General features: G+C 43.0%; 1 protein-coding gene across 2 annotated transcripts; it reads right to left on the bottom strand.

The window, feature by feature from the left end:
• Window positions 1-11,944: 11,944 nt before the first annotated feature.
• On the bottom strand, window positions 11,945-24,371 carry INSIG2 (insulin induced gene 2). 2 transcript variants are annotated; one of them, XM_015868738.2, is made up of 6 exons: window positions 24,263-24,371; window positions 20,208-20,538; window positions 17,569-17,693; window positions 15,843-16,009; window positions 15,389-15,488; window positions 11,945-14,919 (listed from the first exon to the last, which is right to left on the bottom strand). In XM_015868738.2, the coding sequence occupies exons 2-6, from the start codon at window positions 20,449-20,451 to the stop codon at window positions 14,878-14,880; spliced, it is 678 nt and encodes a 225-aa protein (XP_015724224.1). In that variant the 5' UTR covers window positions 20,452-20,538; window positions 24,263-24,371; the 3' UTR covers window positions 11,945-14,877. The 2 variants fall into 2 exon arrangements, with proteins under 2 accessions (XP_015724224.1, XP_015724225.1); XM_015868739.1 differs by having other exon boundaries at window positions 20,368-20,538; window positions 24,263-24,294.
• Window positions 24,372-24,666: the final 295 nt, after the last annotated feature.

Below are 24,666 nucleotides of genomic sequence, written 5' to 3'. Positions count from 1 at the left end.
CAGTTTGTGCACACCCATATTTTTTTTGTGGCAGAGGAGGCAACAACTAAGAACCCGTGCCTTGTACCTGCAAGTTTCATACTCCTCCAGTCTTGGCATCCCCACAGGGATCCACCTGGCAATGCAGCATGTCCAGGCTTTGGCCAGTCTGCCATAGATAGAATCATACAATTGTTTGAGTTGGAAGACACCCTCAAAAGCCATCTGGTCCAGCTCCCCTGCAATGAACAGGGATACCTACATCTCAATCACAGGGCTCAGAGCCTGGTTGAGCCTGACCTTGAGTGTCTCTTAGGACAGGGCTGGTGGTATGGGTCCATGGGCACTTTCCCATCCAGAACCTATTTCATAGTGTCCCCCACTGACTGCATAAAACCTATTTTCTGATCCCATAGAATAATTAAACTTCCACCCATGCTGCTGATCCCATCAGTGTAACAATAGCAGCCACCACATGTGAGAACAATAAAAGAGCGGTGTCTGCCAGCAGCCAAATGTAATTGGGACTCCTCAGTTCCTTCCAGTTATTTACAAGCATTGTATTTCATAAACAGACCACCTCTTTTGTGACGTTCTTTAGGAAAGTGGTATTTTGTATTGGCATAATGGTCCTCTTCAGAGAAAGCATTTTGTTTTAATAAAGTGTGTGCCACCATATTTAATCAATCAGATTGATTGACACCGGCAATAGCTGAATCTCCCAGCAGATGCTGCTGCTCCCTCATTCTTATTCCAGCTTCATTTCTCAATCAAATCCACATGTAAAAAAACGTAATGTGCTGCCAACATAATGTAACAAAACTTCAACCAAAACACACATCACAGCAACTGAAACAGAGAAGTCAAAGTATGGGGAAAGTTAACTTTAGAAGAATCATTTTTGACTCAAAAATATTGAAGATTTACAGTTCAGATACACCTGTCATGGTTTTGTATGATGACCCTAATATGAAATAGTTTCACATCTGAATACTGAAAAATCCTAAGGAAGGAAACCTGCCTAGAAGTTACCTAGCTGTTAGTTCCCTTAATGTTCTGCAGTCGTCAGAGTTAGAGCCAAGTCAGCTGGATTAAAGCGCATGCTCACTCAGGTGAAATGAATTACAACTTTTATCCGAACAGCTCTACTGCCTCTGTTGAGGTGAGCACCAGCCAGCAGTGATGCATGGCTCTGTGTCAGAGGCTGAACTAGCAGGTTTGGAAGTTAATGATTCATACAAGCATACTGGGTACCCTAATTGTTAGATGTCACACACAGGGTGAAACTGTTCTCAACTCTATTAAAGTTCGTTCTGAATAATCTGCGCAACTCACCTTCTGCATGCAGTATGTGCAGCCCACAGAGCATTTTCCTGGGGACTTTGCCTTTACCGTGCTCATGGGAGATGCTTTCAGACCACTGAAGTTGTGGCCCCTCATGATATATAGATTTTTCATTATATAGATGTCGATTTCTATGGGTTGAGGTGAAGCAGGGGTTGGCCTTTTCTCCCGGCCTCAAGTTGTGCCAGGGGAGGTTCAGGTTGAATATTAGGAAGAATTTCTTCTCAGGAAGAGTGGTGATGCAGTGGCACAGCTGCACAGGGGGTGCTGGAGGCACCATCCCTGGAGGTGTTCAAGAACCGTGGAGATGCAGCATGGAGGGATGTGGTCAGCAGGCATGGTGGGGATGGGCTGATGGTTGTACTTGATGATCTTAGAGGTCTTTTCCAACCTTAATGATTCTGATTCTAGATTTGTCCCTCAAACATTATAGTCAGTGACACCACTAACCCTCAAAGCCAACCTTCATTATGCCAGCAGTCCCGCAAAGCCTGTGAATGATGAAAGTTAAGTGCATGGTTGTAAACTAAGCTTTATGCTTCATGCATAATGTTTTCATGTGGATTTACTGAAGGAAATATGAAAAGAACTCCAGACCAGTTTTCTACAGGCAGAACAATAAATGACTTCCCCTTCACTTATTGTATACTTCTTCTCTCAGTGATGATGTTATAGGAAACATATGCCATGAAATAGCATGCCACAAATCTCCATACTTCTCTTAAAAAGGGGAGTAGAGGCTTTAATCTATGAAAATGTCTTCTTTTTCCTTTTTTTTTTTTTTTTTTTTTTTTAAATTAAACACTGTGAAATCCCTGTGAAATGAAAAGGTTTCAGGGGAGAATGACTTCCCAAATAAATTCTTTCAGTACAGCTAAATGTCTATGGATGCCTTGGCCTTACAGCTCATTAGAGATCACATAAAGAATCTGTAAAATGGGGCTGAGGTCTGTGATGAGTGCTGTTCAGACTAACCTCAAATCCAGAGCTGAGGATATTGGGAGCTAAATGATAGAGGAGTCAGCAGTGTGTCCTGGAGCCAAAAGAGCCAACCATAGCCTGGCCAGGTGGGGATTAGGAAAAGGTTCTGCACCAGAGAGTGGTGGGCATGGAACAGATTTCCTGGGGCAGTAGGAATGGCCCAGAGCTGTTGGAGCTCAAGGAACATCCAGACAATGCTCTCAGACAAACAGTCTGATTTTTGAGCGGTGTAGAGCCAAGAGTTGGACTTGATTGACCTTGTCCTTCCAATTAAGTGTATCCTGTGATGCTATGATTCTATGCCTAGAGAAGCAATGGGGTTCCTGCCTTCTGGCTTCAAAACATGGAAATGATTCATTGTTTGGAGAATGTGTTTTGTAGTGAGTTCAGACCATGTGACTTAGTCACGTGAATATTAAGCAATAGTTATGTCTAATGGGGAATGGGGTTGGGAAATAGTGACAGTAGAGGGCTCTTTAAACTCTCTTTAAAGCTGAGATAGAGAAATGCCAGGTAACTCCAAGGTGAAGCTGTACACATTTGGACTAAAAATAAGTTAAAAAGTATTAATGGTGAAAAAACACCTTGAAACCCTGGGACTTTCTGTCTTTAGAAATGAGCTGGATTCCATTGCACTTGACAGCAGACTAAATTGGGGTGGATAGGAATGGGTTGTTCTAATAGGATTTAAATTACACACACTGTTTAAAGAAATAAACTTGTTTAAAATTACATTTGTTAATATAACAAGCTCTAATAAAACCTAGATTTACTCTTATCTTGAAATGATTCTGACTCACAAAACACACCACATCAATGAGATAAAAGTGGTTTAAATTTACCATTTATTTATTAATTTTTCCCAGTGTAGGGTCTGAGGAAGCAGTTTGAGCCTTCAGAGACAGGTGAGGCTGTGTAGAGTTGTCACAAAGCCCATGCACTGCCCACATCGTGTTTTTGAATGTTTCAGAGACCTCAGAACTTCAATATTTGCCTTTGGTACATTGCAAGCCCTGCAGTGCTCTGGCATGAAGTCTTTGTTCCTATTCATCAGGCCCAGGTAGACATTTCTGCCAGGAAAAACAAAGAAAACTGCCCATTTTGTGAACATGAAACCCTGACAGTGTATTATATATTTGAGGAAACATAGAAGTAAATAGAGCCAGAGTGGAGAGTTTTGGAAAGGTACAGTGGAAACACTCCCATGAGGAAAAAGGAAGAGCCTTTCTAAGAAGCATTCCCTGGCACTGCTGCTGAAAGGAGTGCTGTACCTGCAGCAGGAGGGATTTCATGGCATTTCAGCCTTGCTTGAGGCGGAACCTAGTCATCAAAGTGACTTCAGGAGAGAAGTGGGGGCCAGATCCCAGGGAAGAACAGCTCCATTAAAACACCAGTGAGAAATAAGCCATAGCAACATGACTCTTGAGCTTAAAATATTAAGTTTCAACCAAATGTGTGCTCAGCCTTTTCCTGGCACACCCCTAGCAATGTCCTTCCAGGTAGTCACAGTATGTCCTGTTCTGCATGGTACCAAAGGAACGTAATTACATCCGGCTTAATGCAGCCCTGTTCTGATTAGGAAGATAGGCACATACTGGAACATCTGGGCGGATTATTTTCTCTGTAGGATGGCGGGGGAGTTGGACTAGATGACCTCTAAGGGTCCCTTCCAACTCAAACAATTCCATGACTATGATTTTGCAACAAAGACTCTAGAGCTTTTCCTCCCTGCTACTGCCATTTCTCCTCACAGAAGCCCTCCCAGCAAGGCACAGTTTGGCAATGTGTATGCGGGTGTGAAAGCCTCTCATTCTCTCTCCTGCTCTTCTCTGCCATTTCAGTGCTGGGTCTTAAACTAGGCAGCTGTTGGCTTCCTCTCTGCAAAAGCCCAAGCTCTCCTGCCCTGTGATTTGACTCTGGATGACAGAGAGAAAAACATGAACCATAAAGAGCAGGTGATGAGAGAAAAGGAAACAGTGCTGCAGCTGCCCTGCTCCCCATGGTTCGCACTCTCCCCAGCCCTCCCCAGCACACTCTGCTCCTGCTGCCTCCGCAGCACTCTTCCATGGGACCTTTGCCATCAGCTGTTTTTGGCCGATATCCAGTTTCCTTCAGGAATGCAACTGGAAGAAGGGAAACAGCAATTTTTAACACTTCATATTTCATCCAACAGGGGATGAAGTTTTAGCAGAGCAAAAACATGGCAGCTGAGCATCCTGGGCTGTCTGCTCACTGGCATTGCAGTCAAAATATCACATTGTGAATGGGACCTTTCTGGGAGGGGATGTGTTGCAAAGGCTAGAAAAAAGGTTTACTGCACATCTTCCTCTATTACATGCCTGGGAAGTCTGAAGAAGCATAGAACCATAGAATCGTAGAATTACTCAGGTTGGAAAAGACCTTAAAGATCATCAAGTCCAACCACAGTCTAACCATAGTACCCTAACTCTAACAACCCTCTGCTAAATCATATCTCCGAACTTCAGGCATTAATTCTTTGAGAAGTTTTGAATGCTCAGACTGGTGTAAATATCCTCAGTCTTTGTGAGTTTTTCCATTCCTATTCAATATCTGTAACTTGAATGCACTTCTAATGTTTTTGTTATGGCATAGATATTAAATGCCCTGTCCTGTTTGCCTTCCATGTTTTAGTGTCTGTAAAGGGTCAATAAGAAAGAAGGGGACAGATTCTTTAACAGAGTCTGTTGTGGTAGGATAAGGGGAAATGGTCCCAAACTAAAAGAGGGGAGATATAAAGAAAGAGTTTTTTATAATGATGCTGTGGCACAGGTTGCCCAGAGAGGTGGTGGGTGCCCTGTGCATGGAGACACTCAATTGTGTCTTTTTCAGGCTACCTCTGTGACAGTGCTGTTGTGTTCTGAGAACTATTGTACTTGCAGACTGAAAACAGATCTACTTGATAGTAGCAAAAGAAGAAGGGGGGGAGGGGGGAGGGGGGAAAGAAAAAAAAAAAAAAGAAAAAGAATCCCAAAGCCAAACCCTACAAAATATTTCCTACCAAAGAAACTTTCCTGATCCTACAAAACCAAAATGTAGCTACAGATTGGCTGTACACAATGTGAAAAAGAAGTAATATTTTATGTTGTGATTATAGGACAGTGTGGACTCAGCCATCTGCTCAGAGAGGGACGTTCTGCTCCCAGAACATCCTGACTGTAATCTGCACAGCATTTGAGGTTCTAAGTTACCATGAGCTCTGGTACGGTGTGGATGCACATCAGCACCATCAGTATACAAAGCATGGGAGAGCTGACTTGGGGCTGAGGGTGAATTTTGGCACATATCTCCTTTTTCAGAACTACAGTTGGGTTCAATCTTCTATTATGACTGAGAATTTGGGTGGGGTTTTTTCAAAGTGCCCAGCCTTGGCCTAAATCTCCTCCTGCTGGGGACAATGAGCTTCCCATGTCCCCCACGGCATGAATGGCAGAGGATGGAAACCAGTATGGAGTGCTTTGGGAAATCGCTAGTGCACCACCCATCACAATGGGTCAAATCCTTCATCCCTGTGTGAAGTCTGAATGAGCAGTGTTGCACAAGGATGGGGAGCTGGAGACACTCCACAACCACTCGCTATTACCTTTCCTTATTCATGGAACGGCATTAAACCTTGCAAAGCTTCTGGGACCTCTAAAGTTGGTCATTTGGCCAATGTTCCTGAAGTTCCTATCCACGGGATTGAGATTACCAGACACAATTCATACTTCTGCCCCATATACAGCTGGCACAGATCCTAACTTCTGAATTTGAGAGCTGTAGAGACTGGGAAAACAGGGATTTGATAATTTTTGTTTCACTTGCTACAAATTTTGATGCAAGGCATTATTTTTGAACATTAACTCTTTTCATTAATTAATGGAAGTAGCCACAAGCTACTAAAGAACTTTAGAATGAGTATAGGAATTTATTGTCCATTGGAAATAGCTGCCAAACCCATACTTATCAAAGACATTTGGATTTGGAAGTAAGGCTGGAAGCCTATTTGTCATGCCAGCCATTCAGCTGTTTCTTGATAAAACAACTCAGAGCCAGCTTGGTGTCATCCAGGCATTGAAGACAGCCTGCATTGACAATGTTCTCCCACATTTTCCTCCACAGACACACAGACAGGACAAGAGTTATCATAAAATTGTTTGAATTGGAAGGGACTCTTAAAGGTCATCCAGTCCAGCCTCCCTGCAGTGAGCAGGAACACCTACAGCTCCATCAGGTGCTCAGAGCCCAGTTCAGCCTCACTTTGAATGTCTACAGGGATGGAGAAGTAAATATGAGCTCAACAGTCTTGAGCCTATTTTTGCAGTACCCCAGCCAGAGAACTAAGCCCGTAATGGGCAAAGAGTACCAATCTGCTCCTAACAGACTCCTTTACATCATTATTTCTTTCTTATCTGGGATGTTTCTGGTGTGGTTTGTTGATGTTTTTCCACCAAATATCAGCCCATGTTTCTGCAGGCCAAAAGGAATAAATAGACTTTTTCTTCTGCATTAGGTAAACAAACACAGTACATGGTCTCAGTTTGCTCTGGTCGAGGATCTGTCCCATTACCTTCAGTGCCAAGATAGCTGGGATCTTCTTATCCCTGTATCGGGATGACTGCAGCAAAGGCATAAAACGCTCTCTTTCTTCAGGCAGCCTTGTGAATATTGTGCTCATTTAAGAGGTATGTAAAGAAGACATCACTGCTGGATATGTGTTCTCTGTAGCAATCAATGCACAGCATAAGCTTTTGATGAGGTTAGATAACAAGCATCACATGGAGCGAGGAGTACCGCGCGCACACACCCTTCTGAATATGTCAGCAATAAAATGAGAACTACAAAGGTGAGCAGGAGCTGCCCACTGCAGGATGCCTCATCTAGCTTCAGCTCAGCTGTGCAATGCAAGCACAGCTCTCTGTAGCTTGATCTTAAAAATGAACACAAAAATGCGGTGCTATGAAGGATCAGCACAAGGCTACATCTTTGTTCGCCTCTTAATGTTGAAAAAGGAATTTCTTATATCAAAAATGGAGAATTCTTTCATGTTATTGTCAGCCCCGTAGCCCACCTAAAGTGGCATTATTAGCACTGACAGAAAGACAGGTGTTAACAGCTGGAGAGAAAACAAAGGGAGGGAGCTGTGGCAAAATTTGAGGAGAAGCAGATGTGTCTTTGATATTTATTTTAATAGAGCTTCTCAAACGTGTTTAATATCGATGTGGCTGCAGTCTCAGCCAGTGCTATGCTGCTCACCTCTGCCACTGCTTCTTTTCTTTCCCTCCTATCTTGCTGCCATAGAACAGCAGCTGCAAATCTCTCAGGAAATGCCAGTTTATTCCTCCCCCTCCCCCATATAAAATGGATAGAGTTTTTTAGCAGTGGGAGTTCGGTGTGATTAGTATGCTAATGTAAGAGAGAGAAAAGGAAATGGAGATGAGAGATATGGTCCTTCAGAGAAGAAAGGCAGCAACAACTGAAAGGAGGGTCGCTGCTAATCAATTAACCTACAATGGACCTAATGCCATAAGAAGCCATCGTGCATAAAGGGACAAAATTCTCTGTGACAGATGGCACTCGGGCGCGTGATATCACAGAGTTACTGCTTGAGAGCCGGCTCACCTCCCATACTGGGCAAGCAATAAAGCAATAAAACTGCTTATTTATTTTAAAGAGAGAAGTTGAAATGCTTATTTACCAAATCAATCAAGGCTTACTAAGGCAGAACAGCCACAGTCCTCACGGCCCTAAAATGCTGGATACTTCACTGATTTCAAATAGCAATTATCTGTTGCAGTTTCTTGAACCCGCTCTGACTGCAAAGAGACGTTTAATTTGCAAATTCTGATGAAAATTGTCATTTTTTAATTGCCTATTTCGCCAATTTGAATTTTAAAACAAACGATTAACTAGAAGCTCATTTTTTACTTGCCTTGGGCGAGCCAGGAAAATATTTGTCAAGACCCAAGTCTGTCTGCTTAGCATTTGAGTTGAGAAATGCACAACTGCCTTCAAGTCAACATTAGCTGTGACAGAAGCAAGACTATTATTTAACAGTAGCTGAAAATGTCAAAAACAAGTGGTGCCCAGCGTTCTGACAAGGCGGCGTTGAGAAGAAAATGCTTTTTTCAACACTTGGTTAACGGTAGAGCAAAACTGTGCAATTATCACTCAGCTCCATGTGAGGTTCTGGTGGCTCCCCAGAACTGATAGGGATCATAGAATCATGGAGTCATTAAGGTTGGAAAAGACCTCTAAGATCACCAAGTCCAACTGCCCAGTTACTGTCGATGCTGCCCACCAACCATATCCCTCAGTCCACACCTCCACGGTTCTTGAACATCTCCAGGGACGGTGACTCCACCACCACCCTGGGCAGCTGTGCCAATGCTTGGCCACTAGGGAGATGTGTGCACAGTCCTGTTTCCACCTCATACCCCTAATACTCTGCTGTGTAACAGCCTATGACCAACTTCACATATCTCTGAGTCTCTGTGCCAATCATTTTGACCCAGCACTGAAATGGAGCTTCCTTTGCTTCCAGCCAGCTTACCAAATGACCCTCATCCCTCTGCCCCATGCTATCTTTCCAGGAATGCTATGTACTTTTCATTCTACCACGCTTCTACATCTATTACTTATGTAACACTACATTTCTATCATTTCTTCTAGTACTTATCACTGCCAAGGATACATCACTATATCGATCCATGCTCTCGAGGCATCACTCTTTAGGAGCTCCCCATTTATCTTCTTTAAGTCACCTCTCCAGCTTCAATTTTGCTTGTTACACTGATTTGAGGGAACTGGTTGGTAAGAGGGGCCTGAAGCCACACAAAGAGGAATTATTTCACTCTCTCCAGTTTAATCAGAACAGGCACAGGTCCAAAACAAATCATCATTTGGATTTCCTACAAGTGAGACTGGACACAATACGCAGGACCATGGCAAGCCCTTGTGACAACTCATCGCTGGCCAACATTTGGCATTTGCATTATTATTAATCCCCTCAGTCAGATCTGATTCTTGTTAAGTCCGTCTGTCCCCCCAAAGAGCTGAGATACCATAGAAACACACACAATGCAAATAATGACACTTCCCATCAGCAGCAAAAGAAAAGAGGGACAGGCAGAGTCTGCTGAGGGCTCATACTGGATGCGCAATGCTTCTCGGACCTGTGGCATGCTACAGAAAGGGGTTCAAAACAATTTCACCCCCTTCAAACACAGCAGGCTGAATTCCTGACCAGCACAGCGTGCCATACACCCGCTGCAAGCAGTGGAGCTGTGCCAGGTCAGTTGAGAACTTGGCTTCGCGTGTCAGCCCATTCAGCAGTGATTGCACTTGACGTGCAGCACAGAACAAGCATTTGTTTTTAGAAGAAAACAGTGGAGTCTTTCAGTGCTGACCCAGCCTATAAATAGTCCTGGTTCCAAGAATGGGATTAAGTGTCCTTAACTCAGGCTCCAATGTATTAGTGCAAAGGGAGAGTGAGGAGGAGGAGAAGAAAGAGCATTCTTCTCTCTTTGGCATGCCAATGGTAGGACTCACTTCTCCAGACAAGAAACAAGTCTGTTGGGCAGGACAGCTTTGCTTTGCATGGGACCCTGTAGTCGATGTACGCCTTTAATGCCCTCACAGGGACCTTCGCTCCCACCTAAGCACAGTGCAGCTCCATTCCCTCTGCTCTAACCAAGTCACCACCACCCCATGCAACCAGAGCAGACTGCTGCTTGCTCACAAAACCCGAGAAGACTGCACTAATTTTCAGTGCAAAAGAAAGGCAGAACCGCTGCCAGTGCAGAACCTTTGCCTATAAACATGAATCTGGGGATGCTGAAGGTTGGGAGCCCTATGCTAGTACACATGGCCTGCTGTATGCTGAGCTCCCAACTCACTTACCTGTGGGAAATCATAGCAGCAGCCCTTTCACATTATCTTTTTTCTGTTCTCTTCTGTCTCCTATATGCTATAGGCTACAACTGAAATTGTGTGACAGTGCTACAGGAACTGTTTGGCACTTAAGAAATGAAGAGCAAGAAAATGCAAGATCTCCCTTCAGCCTGGATTTCAGCTCCAGTCAGATCAAGAAATGACCCGTACTTCTTCTGTGGAGCAACTTTAAGCATTCAAAGCACAAACTCCCAGTATGCATCCTTTAATTTGAGGCTTTGCCATTTGAGTGGGGAAGGTAATCAGGAAAAGGAGCCTTGTCCTGATTAGGGACTGTGCTGCTCAAAGTATGACAACAGACACCGCATCTCCATGCTGACTGTGTGAAGCAATTAAGGTGGTGTTTACTATTCCACAGCAGTTAACGTGCTGGACTGACCTTTCATTTACTGCTTAGGGCTGAACATTAAGCCACAAATTCACTTATGCTTTGCATTTAGTACTGGCATGAAAGCTAACTGCATTCGATAGCTATTCCCACTGCAAGACACACGTTCCTTCAGCCAGCTGTGCAGGTAACTCCACAAGCACTGTATTTCTTACTGAGTACGAGTTATGTACAATACATTAATTCTCCCCCAAATGTAAAAAGCATATGCAAAATGTCCAGGGTGATGCTGCTGATAAAATTACATCCCACTTCACACACTGGAGAGAAGAAAGAAGGCTGGAATGCCACAGCTCCCACTGCAGGTCCCAGCCAGATGGCAGAAGTGAAGCACAGAAGCTGTGGATGAAACTTTGTTTACTCTCCCAGATACTCACATCAGCAGTGCTTCAAAAGGAGGCACAAAATGCCTTTCAAGGGAGCCGGGTGGAATACACTCTCGATTGGGTAACCTTCCACTTGCAGCTACGGGCAGTGTAGGCAGGACAGACATTTTCCACTGCCCAGGGCACTGCTCTCCCAGAGAGGCTATGGATGGCCAGCAAAGCAGCTTTGCCAGCACGCAACTGAATGAACTCAGGGCTACAACTGTCTAAAAAAAAAATCAGTCATTTTTATCTTCAACTGTAAAGTCAGACCCTTGGCACGCCCATGAGTGCCTTTTGACAACAGTTAGGTTTTTGGTTCACAGCTTACCCCATCCAACACAAACACGGCTCTTTTCCATTTGCCTCCACATTCTTTCCAATGTTAAGCTCCACTCCAACTGGAGCAACCATACAGCTGAAATACTGCTGAATCTCACTTGCTATCTTACCACAAACTCTGCCTTCAGATTTTTTCATTACACATTTCTAAACACCTCCCCATGTTACAACACACTTGAGACACTAAACAGGCGATCAGCAAATACTTCCCCATTCCATTCATATCCAGACCAGAACATTAATAAATAGAAATATACGATATGATTCTATGCCACCAGTAGTGATTTGTTTTCTTCCCCACATTCTCAGGGACTATTTAAACCTGAATCTTTTGTATGGCAGCTGACGTTACCTGGTTTATTCTCTCCCAGCTCAAACACTCCCACTGCAGACTGAAAAGGACAAATTTTCCAAGGCAGCTCAGCATGTTAATTACAATCCAATCACCGCCGCTTTGATCAGCCATTCCTTTTTCAGGACTTCCAGACAGGTGTTTTGTGGAACCAAAATGCCAGCTCAGTGATCAAAATTATTACAAGGTGGCTGATAGAAGGTAACTCAGTAGCATTTAAAAACAAAGAAGAAACCTATCAAACAAGGTTACAGTTGTATTTTAATGCACATTTTGCTTTTAACAGCAATTTGCCAGTTTAAACAGCATAGAGCTTACAATGCTTAATTAGTGAAGAGGTTACAGTGCTTATAAAGTCGTATCTAAAATATACCTTATTTATTCTCTATTGAACAACATTTTAAAGACGGTCTATAATTACATGCTATACAGTAGCAGCATGTTCACACCACTACAATTAAGGCCGTGTCTGCATTCTCATCTTGGACCTTCTTCGGGGGTTTGAACACATCAGCCATAAAATTACAATGCGGTTTGAAGAACAAAAACGACACATCCAAGATCTCAAATCTTGTAGCAACTTCAGTCAAATAACAATAACAAATAAAAACACACATAATAAAGGACTCCACCCAAAGGTATTTTGGATGATTGCTGCCTTTGCAAGACACACTCAAAATTTCCAAAATGAAATTTAAAAGGTAGCTGACAGCACAGCCTGATCGTGTTTAGATAATCTGAGTGCAAAGTGCTTTAAAGTCTGTGCCACAAATGCACAACCACCACTTCTCACATACTGCACACATTTTAACGTACACAAGGCTTAGATGTAAATATTTAGACTGGCATTAAAAGCAGCTCTATCACCGAGTGATGAACACAAACAACTCGTCTCCAGCTGTACACACTTACTGGTCAGGATGAAAGTGAATCGTTCACCAAGTCAGCACAATGACTGAGGTACCGTGTTTTTCTCTGGTTAGGATAAGAACCAACATCTGCATTTTTATGCCACTTGTACCTTGATAATCCAAGAGAGACTCACCAAGCTGAAACCATTTGTTCAAGTGAAGAAGGCAGATCAGGCCAAATACTGCACAGAAAGGACGAGTTTTTGTTCTTAGCGGGATGCCAGAGCCTGCCTATGGAAACTCTCTTCATGCTCAAAAGGTTTCTTTGCGTTATTCATTAAATGATTTTTATTATCACACGGCCTGATTAAAAGCAAGTCTTTATAGAGTCAGGAGCCTGCTGCAACGTTCTACATCAGCTTAAAGTCAAGATCATCTACAAGTGCTTCTTTGAGCTGTTACCAAACACAAGAGTGCTTTTTGGTGCAGAACTGTCATGGAACCTTAATAAGCTGATGGAAGAGTGGAGCTGCAGAACCAAGCTCCAAGAATCAAGTATATAATTTGATTATCATTTTCACACTTTTCCAATCAACAAATTTTCCTTCTCATGGCCAATGTTTTTGGAAGCACTCCAATGCATACTTTTCAGGCTTTGGATAAGTGTGTAAGACTGAAAAAGAGTTTCCTATTTCAAGCTCTGTGTACATTGCATATACATACCTATTAATAAAAGCTTGTCTGAACATCTATTTGTTCTTTGGACCAACTCCAGTCTCCGTAGGTGACTGTAACATTTCTTATAAACCTTTCATAGAAGATTTAAAAAATATACTTCATGACAAACAACGAACCAGCACATTAAAACAACATTAACACAGAAATAGGAGGAAAACAAAGCAGAGACATTTCACACCAAATTCACTGCTGACATAGGCTGGCAGAACCTTCTTCAGACCTCCTTTCTGCCTTCTTGCGCTGTTGCTTTTGTCTCAGGATCTTAAAAGGGAGCTGCAAAGCCAACATGAAGAAACTCCACGCCCATGACCACGGGCCACACTAAAATCCTTCTCAAGAAGAGAACAGATTTAGCGTAAGACCCGTTTCAGCTTTATCCTATTGGACTTTCTGTGCATAGGCACCTGTAAAATAAGGGCAACAGTATCTCTACTTCAGAAAGTTGCTATGAGAACAAATGTATTTGAGTGCCAGGACCACAGTTACAGCAAAAAGGGCTACTTCAGTACCTAAGATACAGCTTTTGTCTTCCCTGCAAACGGACCAAGGAAAAGACAAGAACTATCAGGAATAGCATTGGTAATGGAGGTCTTTCTGACACTATATGGTAGTGGCTGATTAAGTTCAGTAGAATAAAGTTTCATAATAAAAAAAACCCTAATACATCCCAACCCCCTGCTATGGGTTGGTTGCCGCCCACCAGCTCAGGCTGCCCAGGCCCCACCCAACTCAGCCTTGAACTCCTTCAGGGATGGGGCATCCACGGCCTGCTCCTGCACCTCACCACCCTATACAGTAAAAACAAACTGAATTGCACCCTGTTACTCAATACAAAAAGTAATTTCAGAGAGTTCGTTCACATCTGATGATGGTCCAAAACAAATCCATATCCAAGCACGTGTATCATTTGTTCCAGAAGAAAAAAGAGCAAAGAATTTCCTGCCTCGGTTTCCACTTCTGTGTGCTGGATATGTGACACTGGACACAAATCACAAACAAATGAAATGATACAGCAATAAACTACACAATTCATACTAAGCCTCCTCATCTGTGATGTGAATGATAGTGCGTTAATAGGCGGAAATCAGTTACTTATTGCATCAAGGCCCACTTGCAATCCATGTATTTCTTAAATGTATTACTAGCTATCATCAGGTAAAGAGATCTTCATTCCTAAGTCTGAATCCCATATTTTTCACTGAGCTATTAAGAACAAATTCCTCAAAACTTTCAAGATAAAGTGAAGCAGAAGTTGCAGCTACAGAAACATAGTGCAAAGGTTCAGTTTGGCACTGCAACATTATGGACAGACAAGAAGTTACGGTAAACTCAGTTTAGATTTGGAAAAAAGAATCCTATAATTGAACCAACATTATCAAATGTATTGCATACTATTGTAACTTCACAGTAATCAAAAATCAGACATTAAGGTTTCTATAGAAGCAGCAATCACAGATTGCAGTAAAATATACCACTGAAGGGGAAAAAAATTGCATTTTGGCAATTTCATAGTCAAGTGTTCCTTATGCTCCTCCAACAGTCATTTGTCAGATATTTTCCTGTTTTAAAGGTGCATACTGTTTCTCCTCAGTCCTCGTGAGACTTCTCTGCAATGACCTTGCATTCATACTGAAAAACAGAAATTGGCAAAACAATAATAATTATGTACATAACTAATAAAAAAAGGCTATGAAGGGGAATTTTCTACAGTATAAACTGAAATAGCTCAACTTACTACTTTACCCAGTTAAGCTTGGTCTCCCTAAGTTCTAAGCAAACAGTGCTGGCTGTGATTTCTGTCTCCGTGAGCAGCAGAAATAGTACAGACTAAGGAGTGGTTTGACTTCTGCCCGAACACTGGTGCTCTCATTTAGCTTCTGAGACAAAAGCATGCACCCCAGCATACAGAGCAAAGCAATGAGCCACGTTCCTATTAAAAGCACTGATGGCTCACTAACCAAATCAAAAAGCAACTATTACCAGTTTGTACCTCATCCTGCAGCCCAAGTTCAAATAACTGATTGGTATGTACAAAGGAAGCAGGGACGTGGAGATCAGAAGTATCACTAGAAGGCAGTCAGTCCTCCCCCACACTTACCATTGCCAGCTGCCGGCCGATATTGCCCATCGTTATTCCACCAGCAAAAAATATACATGGCAACCAGGAACGAACATAAAGGAAATCTGGTGATGTATATCTGGAAAAGAACAGTTTTTTAGCTCAAACTTGTGCCATACATAGAGGAGAATTCTTCAATCACAGGAAACAAATCTATAGGCTTAAGTTATAGACACTTCAACTCAAAATGCTACTATTATAGAAACGTAATTGCTTAAAGTAAGTAACATTGTTGATAAAAGCAGCAATTTTACTGAATTAAGCAACTCCTAACTGAAAGTCTTAATACAGAGCTTTCACAAACGTATTTTACTCCCCAAATTAAGTTCTGACTGTTTTACAATTCACATCAAATTCAGCCCCTTCAGTTATTCTGACTTTGTATTACAGATTCAGGATACTACTAGCTAGCCTCAAAGAAATAAATACTTACTGATAAACTCCATTGTAGACCAGAAGCTGTGACACCAATGTGGCCAGGAAAGCAATTCCTACTCCAAGACCAAAGCCACTTCGTGATCTATCAAACGTCCACCATAACCCAATTGACAGAGCTGCTAACGTGAGAGACAACTGGATATTGTTGGCAAAATCCACTTTCTGTGTTAATTGTTAAGGAAAAGCTTGGAAATACCAAATACAAATGTAAAGTAGTTCTCTTGGTTCTGTTCATCATACTTTAACGTAACAGTTTTTCCCACCATAAAAATACAGCAGTAGCTGTATCTGTTACCACGCACCTAAGATGAAGAAGGAAATAAGCCTTTTAAATGTTGCCAACATATCGGGAAACAACTGAAGGCTCTTCTTCATGTTTTTAGTGTCTTAGTACTGTAAAAGAGCCAGGACTATATACTTGCCAAATAACACCACAGTTTCAGATGCAGAAAAAAAAATGCAAATTAGTACTGTTCAGAATAAGGACTTGCCATCCTTTTCTGCTCCTCTATTTCACTACACATAAAATCTTAATTCTGCCATTAGACTCCTTTAAATGGCAGAGATTTACTGGAGGGGAAAAAAAAAAAAAAAAAAGATACTTGTCACTCTTTCTTCTATTATGTTTAAATGACATGGTACTTTGCATTCAGCAAAACATTAAATGCTTTCTTAAAAATGAAATGTAGATAATACTAACATGAAAGTATTCAACACTGAGTATCAGATTTATGAAAAATGTAATAATGACTGAAGCTATTTGTATTATTTCACCTTCCTCAAAATGTTTTGGAAATACCAACTCATCCTCGCTATTTGTTTCCAAGAGAGAGTGCTGAAAAGGAGGCTGATGAGTTTCTAAAGTCTGAAAGCAAATTTGTGGGATGAAAACATAAAATCACTGTCCTACTTTCTCACAACAGCCTGGAGGGAGCTCAAGGAAATTAGATGTTCGACTAATCAGTAAAATTAATCAATTACAGGATAAAAAAAATCAATAGCATCAGAAAATATATCAAATGAACCAAAGCCACACCAAATATGGTAATGTGCAGAGCCAATAATAAACTAAAAAGACAGCTTTCTGGAAGAGCTGTCAAGGAGGAAACACAGACAGTACATTAATGTTATTCTGGAATTTTTGTAACAGCTGTTATAAAACCGCAAGGTTTGTTGCAAATAACTTGAACCATGTGAAAAACGCTGTCAATTCTTTCACATTTCTCCAAAGCAACAAAGTTGTATTTGCTCACTGAGCAGGTATAGTCCAAGGCTGATGAGAACTACAGGACTACATCAACAAATCTTTGACAAAAAGAAAACAAACAAGGTCTGTGAGAGACACCACGAATGACTCAACCTCAGCAGCCCCAGCTTGTCTGGCCATGCTGGATTGGTTTTGCTCCCACAAGCCATCCTTGCAACAACAACAAAAATATCTAAGGGCCACCTCAGTAAGAGCTCTGTCAGCTCTCACATCATTCACAGAACCTGTGCTCTTTTCCTGTAAATCAGGAAATTCAGTAGCCTCTTTTAGCACTCCCACCACACACTTCTGCTGTGCTGGAGCTGACAGTGAAAGGAATGAGCTCCAGAGAATACAAACATCCTTTCAAATCAGTTTATACCACAAGAAAGGTAACTATCCTCTCAGCATCGAGGCTACATCTGTGGAATGGGGTAACACCTGAAAAATGCAGTTTCATTGGAACATAGGATACAGCGCTGGCATGATTTATTCCCACAAAGACTGCTACACACCGCATTACACTGGACCATTCTCTCTTAAATTTATGTGGCTCTCCCAGATGTCTGTCCATGCATGGGTACAATAACCCAATCACAGCTGTGGAAACATGAAAGAAGAAAGGCCAAAAAAATTAAAGCTCCGGCAATGCTCAACCAAAACAAAGACTAGCTTGATTTCGTCAACTGCTGTAACCAAAACAAATCTTTTAAGCACACGAATCAAAACACACATGGCAAAACAAGCACACACATAAAAAAATAGTAATTTAAACAATTTCATATTTTTAACAAGCCCTGTAGAACTGTTCAGCAGCATCTTCAGGCACGGCAGCAGAAGACTGTAAGACTGAGCCAACCGGAGAGTATCTAAGAGCTCTGCACCCTACCAGAGTCTGTGATATCTCAAAGGAGTTCAAAAAGAGTAGCAATAGCTTGCAGGCTGACACTTGTGAAAGCCTCCATATCAAATGTACACATTAAAGTAACTGCAAAGCAAACACACCACAGTAAGGGAGGAGTGTGATCTGTAACGTCAATATTTGGTGTCTTCCTTTGTTGCTTTACAAGCAGTTTTTGTTTGGGTAGTGTTTTTCTTTTCTTCAATGTTACTATGAAGACTCCAAGTAAGAATGAAAGCCATTAGCCCATAGTAGCCGATGAATACAGAGAGCACTTCCAAGGAACTGCTCTTTGAACATTTCTTCCTAAATTTATTCTGCATTGCAGTTGCAGCTAAAAAGACTGTTACCAACACAGCTGAGAATTAATTCTGTTCCTTAATGTCAAACTGGTGCAGCAGGAGGGAGGGAGACTGAGAAATCAGTATGGATTGTAATACCCTCCATTTGGCATGCTTTCACAGGTGTGTTATGGCAAATGCTCTTTATTTTGCCAGAGAGGAACCTGGTCTCCAGCATTCATGAAAATAAACGAGTAAAGCTAGAGAGGAAAACAAATTCTCCATAAGCAATTTTCTTGCCAAAGTCACCAGGCCAAAATGATGACTAATAACAGGGAAGAATGAAAGATTATCTCTGAAAGCAGTCTCCATTGCCACTGATCGTAAATATGCAAAGTATCTTTATTTTGTTCATAACAATAAACCACACCGCAAAGAAGCATTCACATCAGTTCCAGGAAGGCTGTGCAAGTCAAAAAGGTAACAAAGCAGATGAATTATCAGCATTTACCATAGAGACTGTGTACATGCATGCTAGCAATGGGGATAAGGAAAGAAAATGGGGAAAAAAAAGTCTGATAATGAAAGAAACAACTCAAAGTTTATCAGGAGTCACTTCAGCTGGGGGGGGGAATAAATCAATTAAGTTCTGATTTTAAATCAGGTGGTTTTAAAGCAGGTAGTACAAATACGTAGGAGGCGACTGCATTTTTACAAACAACATCCAGTCTTGTCATCAAAACCACCAACACATGAGAAGCCTTTTTACTGCCCCGTACACAAAGTATCATTACTTTACCAGACACGTTTGCCTGGACTGATGGAATCAGAGGGCTATTTGGAGGATTTCCTTTCAAATCATTTTTCTCTATGCTATATCTGGGCTGTACTGTTTCAACAAGCTATCAAAAGGAAAGCAACTAGATGAGTAGAAAAACAATAAACTTACACATTACCATCATTAGTATCAACTCAAAAGCTCATTTATTGACTCACATTGATACCCACAGAAGTGAGCTTCTCAATCTTACCAGAACTATCTCCAGGCAGATATTGCCTTTACTGTGAATGTTCACTAAATCAGAATCCCTCAATCCTGGCTGCTGAAAGCATTCCCTTGGTGAAGTTCAGAACTGACCCATGTGATCAATAATCTTCAGAGCCATGCAGAAAGCCCAATCCCACCATACTTGTAACACAGAATACTCCTTTTGACGCTTGAAGATGAAAGAAAAAGGGCTATTTCTTACTGCCTACAGCAGACAACTCACTTAAACTAGCTCCCAAACCACACAGAAAAGCCTCTACTCTCTAAGTGATCAAGGGAGAAACAGAGCATGTTCACATCATCTGATCCAATACACAGATCTAACTGAGGTGCTCTGTGCTGTAACGCGCTGCTACAACTGCACACACCACATATCTTGCCTGAACTCCCTGAGAAGCAGTCAGGCCCTGATTCCTACAGAGATAAAGCAATGCCTCAAACTGAACTGAGGAACAAATGGAAAGCTGGAACACAAAATGGAGCATTACTCAGGATGCTTCACTTTGCTTGAAGCAAGCTGCAGCACGGAGCACCATCTGATAAACCCAATACCTGCAGAACACACTGCTGTCATGCAGCCCTGAAGTTACACGTTGCACCACCTTCTGAAATCTAATAAAACTGTACTCTAACCCAGCAGAAATACAAAGGTTTGTGTTACGCTAACAAAATCAGAGCATAGCAGGTTAATAGAGCAAACATTTTTGCATACATATATGCCTATCCGTGAATATTCAAGATGGTTGGGATAGCAACAGAAAGAGCAACGTTGCTAGAAGACACATTTTTCACTACCACATCTTTCATGTGAAGGTTTTTCTAACCATAACTCCCTACGCAACCTTTCATCTCCATGCCAGGCATACAGACACAACTGAACTTACCTGACGCTGTGCCACAGCAAGGTGGGACCCACCAAGCTGAGGAGAAGATGCTTGTGATCACATCAGGGGGGAAGAGAGTAACATTTCTCTGGATCTGAAGCAAGTTTAACACTAATGCAAGAAATACGCCAATAAAAAACAGCACTATACCACGAATTACCAAATTCATGCCACGACTGGTTACGGATGAAATGTATGGACCGCTCTTTTTTGGTAATGTTGGCTTTGCATCATTTTCTGCCATGACTTCTTAAGGTCTCAGAGACATTCGACAGGCTCACTGAGGAAGATTCACTTGTAGATGGGATTTTAATTAGGAGATACCCAAACCCTGAAAAATAATAAAACAAGGGTGAAAAATACAGATAGAAGAAACATAAAAATATACGTATTTCTCCTAAACAAGAGATATTTCACTGACTTTTCTCAAGAAGGCAATTAGTTCTTTGAGAGCAGAAGCAACCAAAAATGCCTCATGAAGAAAACAAGTTTTACAAATAGCTGTCCACTAAGAGACAACATGGGATGGGATAAGTAGGAATGCAAAACTACGGTGATAAGAGAAACAAAACTGATATCAGATGGGAGATAGGCTTGCCTCATAGCAACAATAAATTTTGTTGTGTAAAGGAGGGAAGCAAAACATCTGGAGATTATGTAATCCAGAAGCACGTAACACAACCCTCAGCTTTGAGACAGCCACAGGGGTTCACGAATCTCTCTTCTTGAAGAGAAGCCAGAAAACATTTCTCAATTGGAATGAAAGACCTGAGAGATATTTTTCAGTCAAAACTTCAGCAGTCCCGCAGTACATCAACTTATGTAACATCAGATACAGAGCAAGAAACTTGGCTCACCGGAGAAGTAACCTCAGACAAAACCAAAATAACACATGTTTTGTAAAAGGTATCATACATGATTATGTACCTGAATTGTAAATAGGCACAAAACAACCTCAGAGCAAAGGGAAGAAGGAGCTCCACCTGCCCATGCTTAGGATAGCTTTCTATATGAGTAACTGCAGGCACCACATGAATGGCAGATCTCCCATCCCAGCCCCTCTTTAAAAGAAAAAAATACTGTCAATCAAGAGCCTTGTTATACACGGATTCAGTGCCACACTCATGTATAACAACAGTTTTGACGGACAGCTTAGCCACCTGGAACCTATAAAAAAAAAAAACAAACAAAAAAAAGCCCTGACAATGTTTTTAAATCTGGAGCTGCCAACTGGTGGCGGATCCTGTTAACTCTTACTTATGGCCATGCAGATGGAACAGGAGCTGCAGCCTTCCATGCCAGCTGACCCATAAGGACAGTGCAGAGGCAGCCCCACACTTTTGCTGACCCAATGCCAAAAGGCATGGGAAACACATCTGGGCTAGTTAAGGCACAGTAGATAGCTCCAACAAAGATGTGAGGCCATCCTGCAGCATCCTCCAGCACTATTCCTTCCAAGAAGCAAAGCAAAAAAGTGTTCAAATCACATGCAACTCTCTGCTGGCAGCTTGGGAAAGCAGCAGTCCTCACAAAAAACACAAGAGCTCTTCTGCCTGGATGCTTCTGAATGGTATTTGTAATCACAAACACGTCCTGGTGAGGCAGAGGGGGAAGAGGGCAACCAGGGCGCCTGGTTCTGAGTCAGCAGCCTGACTCATGCTGAGCATTGAGATGTCTGCAGGCGGGCTGGCATCTGCAGCGTGCTTCCTTCCAGCAAAAAGGAGGTGCTCCAGGTTTTGCTTTCCCCTCCTCCGGATGGCACAGTGGCAGAGCAGAGATAATACATTTAGCCTCCAGGAAAGAAAGCAGGGAATGGCAAACAAATCACACCTTCAGCTGAGAACCTTCCCCGCCCCGGGAACTTTGCCCACAGATGATGGCAGGAATATACACAATTCTCAGGGGAAGTCTTATAGCTACATGATATCAGAGACACTTCTTATCTCATTTCTACTTAGGAAAACAAACTAAACTGACTCTCTACTTTCTTCATTATCCCAACAGCTCCTAAGTCTGAACATTCCTTTTTCCATACTGAATGAACAGAGCTGATATATACAATTCCAAATGTGGATCTCTCAGCCTTGTACAAGGAAGTTCCCACTTTGTGTTGACTTAAGTTCTGCTGCAGCACACAGACTGCCTTTGCTTTATTGCACTCCCATTAAGTAGCAGCTCACATCCTGTGATCCATCACTACTCCCAAGTCTTTCCTTTCTCCTGTTTGCAGCCTCCTGTTTCTTAGTACCAGCTCCAAACCTTGCACATTAAATTTTATCCCACACACACTACTCTGACACTCAACAACATTCCATTTTTCCTGCACGATATCTGCCATCTTTGACCCTGCAAATATTTCCCAAGTCATCAGCAAACATCAACACTATGACCCTATTTTGTGCAAAGCCATCAACTAAAGCATTAAGCAAGACCAACTCAACTCCCAGTCTTTGAGGAAATCTATTAATAATTTCCCCGCAGCGATTATTTCCCTATTTTATAATCATCTCTTGATATCTCCCTCTAACAAGACTCCGCTTCTTGTAATTCTTTGAGTACAATAGTCTCCAACTTAATTAAGAATCATCAGCTGTCCCATGTGGCACCACATAAAATGTTTTACTTGCACAAAAATTGATCAGATCTTACATTTCCTGCCTCCCCCCCACGTCAGGGAATGGGATGCTGCCTTTTTTGCAGCCCCTGCAGCTGGAAGCCATTCGAGGCACTGTAGACTCCAGTTGGACTTGTACTATGAGGCAAACAGCTCTATCAGCACAAGGACACTTGAGGTGGACAAACGCTAATGAATGTGCTTGGAACAAGTAATGCCAGATCTCCAATTAGTATGACATGGTGACTTTTGCCCCAGTTTCGCACCCTACACACGTCGTTTCCATTTAGTCTATTATAGATTCTGAATTTTCTCTGTTGACTGGCTTCTGCCATACCACAGACAGAGAAACTGAGGAGAAGACAGAGGTATCTGATGACCAAACCCAATGACAGTGCTCTTCGCAGCCTCTGACAGTCTGGATATAAGACTGTCAGGCAGAGCACACACTTACACATCAAAATATTTACTGCTGCTTCTTTTAATGTAGATGAAAATTAAGATTTCTAAAGACATCAACTCCTTCTTCTGGGCTGGTAGCCGGTGATCCACCTTTCAAGCTCTACATCTAGCACAGGGTTTCCATTGAGATAGAATACTCTATCTATGGAACCAACACTACTTCTGAACCTTTGTCTCTTGAGAACCAGCATTTGAAGCTACAGAAGCACTCAGGAAGATACAGGCCGGCAGGCACACAAAGTCTCCACTCTCCCTCTTTGGTGGCACACAGCCCCAGCCCAAGCTTTTTAGCACACCAAACATAGAAGCTGAGGGAGCCAGGTATGGTCTGCAGGGCAACTGCACAGTGTCCCATCTTACAGAGTTAATAAGAAAAATCACCACCCCTGACTTCTTAAAACATTCAGTCACTTAACTAGTTTATTATTAGAAGATCCATCCTGCAAATACTCCCCAGTGCTCCATGAGCTCAAAAAGAGCGTTGTTGGCTCACAATGCTTCTCACCCGGTAAGATGCACTACAAAACAGCTCAGCACACCGCAAAGAAGGGATGTATTGCAGCAGGTGGTGAAACAACGGGATACCACCACCACCACCTGTGCCCTAGGAGAGGCAGGGAGCCCGGCAGTACCAACCCTACTGCTCAGGGCACTGTGCTGGGCAGCCCACCGTTCAGACACCACGTCAAGCTCCCGCGGGCAGCGCTGACACCTCGAGGCACGTTACGAGGCCCAGCCGTCCGACAGGGCCCAGCCCGCAGGCAGCAGGCCCGGCTGGGGGCTTGGTGCTTCCCGGGGGGGGCCTCTCCCTGCGGCAGCTCCAACCCGAGCTCCTCCACTCCGCGCCCTCCCTCAGCGGCCGCCCCACGCCGAGCCCCGCGCACCCCAGCCTCAGCTCTGAGCCGCCCTCGGCCTCCACCCGGCACAGCCCAGCCGCCCCCCTCGACACGAGCACCGCCGTAACAGCCCCGGCACTCACTCGGCCTCCGCCATCTTCTCCTCCCTCGCCAGTCCCCGCCCCGCGCAGCCTCCGCAGCCTCCCGCCGGCGGGGGCGGGCCGGGCCGGGCGCTCCGAGTGGCGGCCCGCGGGGCGGAGGGCCCTGAGGCGTTGGGTTGCGTGGTGCTCCCGTTCCTTGCGGTCTCTCGCCATCATGTTTGCGTGGCAGCCAGCCCTCTGCCCTCAGTGTGTGGTTGGTCTTATAACACAGAACGCAGAAAGCAGCACGCGTGCCATGAGTGTTTCACTTCTAAGCGAAAATGTGAAAGATTCAGCGGTGGTTAAAGTGTACAACTGGGACGGACTGCCAAAGTAAATGGAAAGAGGTGGGCCTCGGGCTTCCTCTGACATGGTTACAGAGCAAACTGCAGGAGCGGAATGTGGAA

This window comes from Coturnix japonica, chromosome 7 (genome assembly GCF_001577835.2).
Source record: "Coturnix japonica isolate 7356 chromosome 7, Coturnix japonica 2.1, whole genome shotgun sequence".
NCBI lineage: Eukaryota > Metazoa > Chordata > Aves > Galliformes > Phasianidae > Coturnix > Coturnix japonica.
The sequence above is the reverse complement of the archived record's forward strand: the minus strand, read 5'-3'. Positions and strand labels throughout refer to the sequence as shown.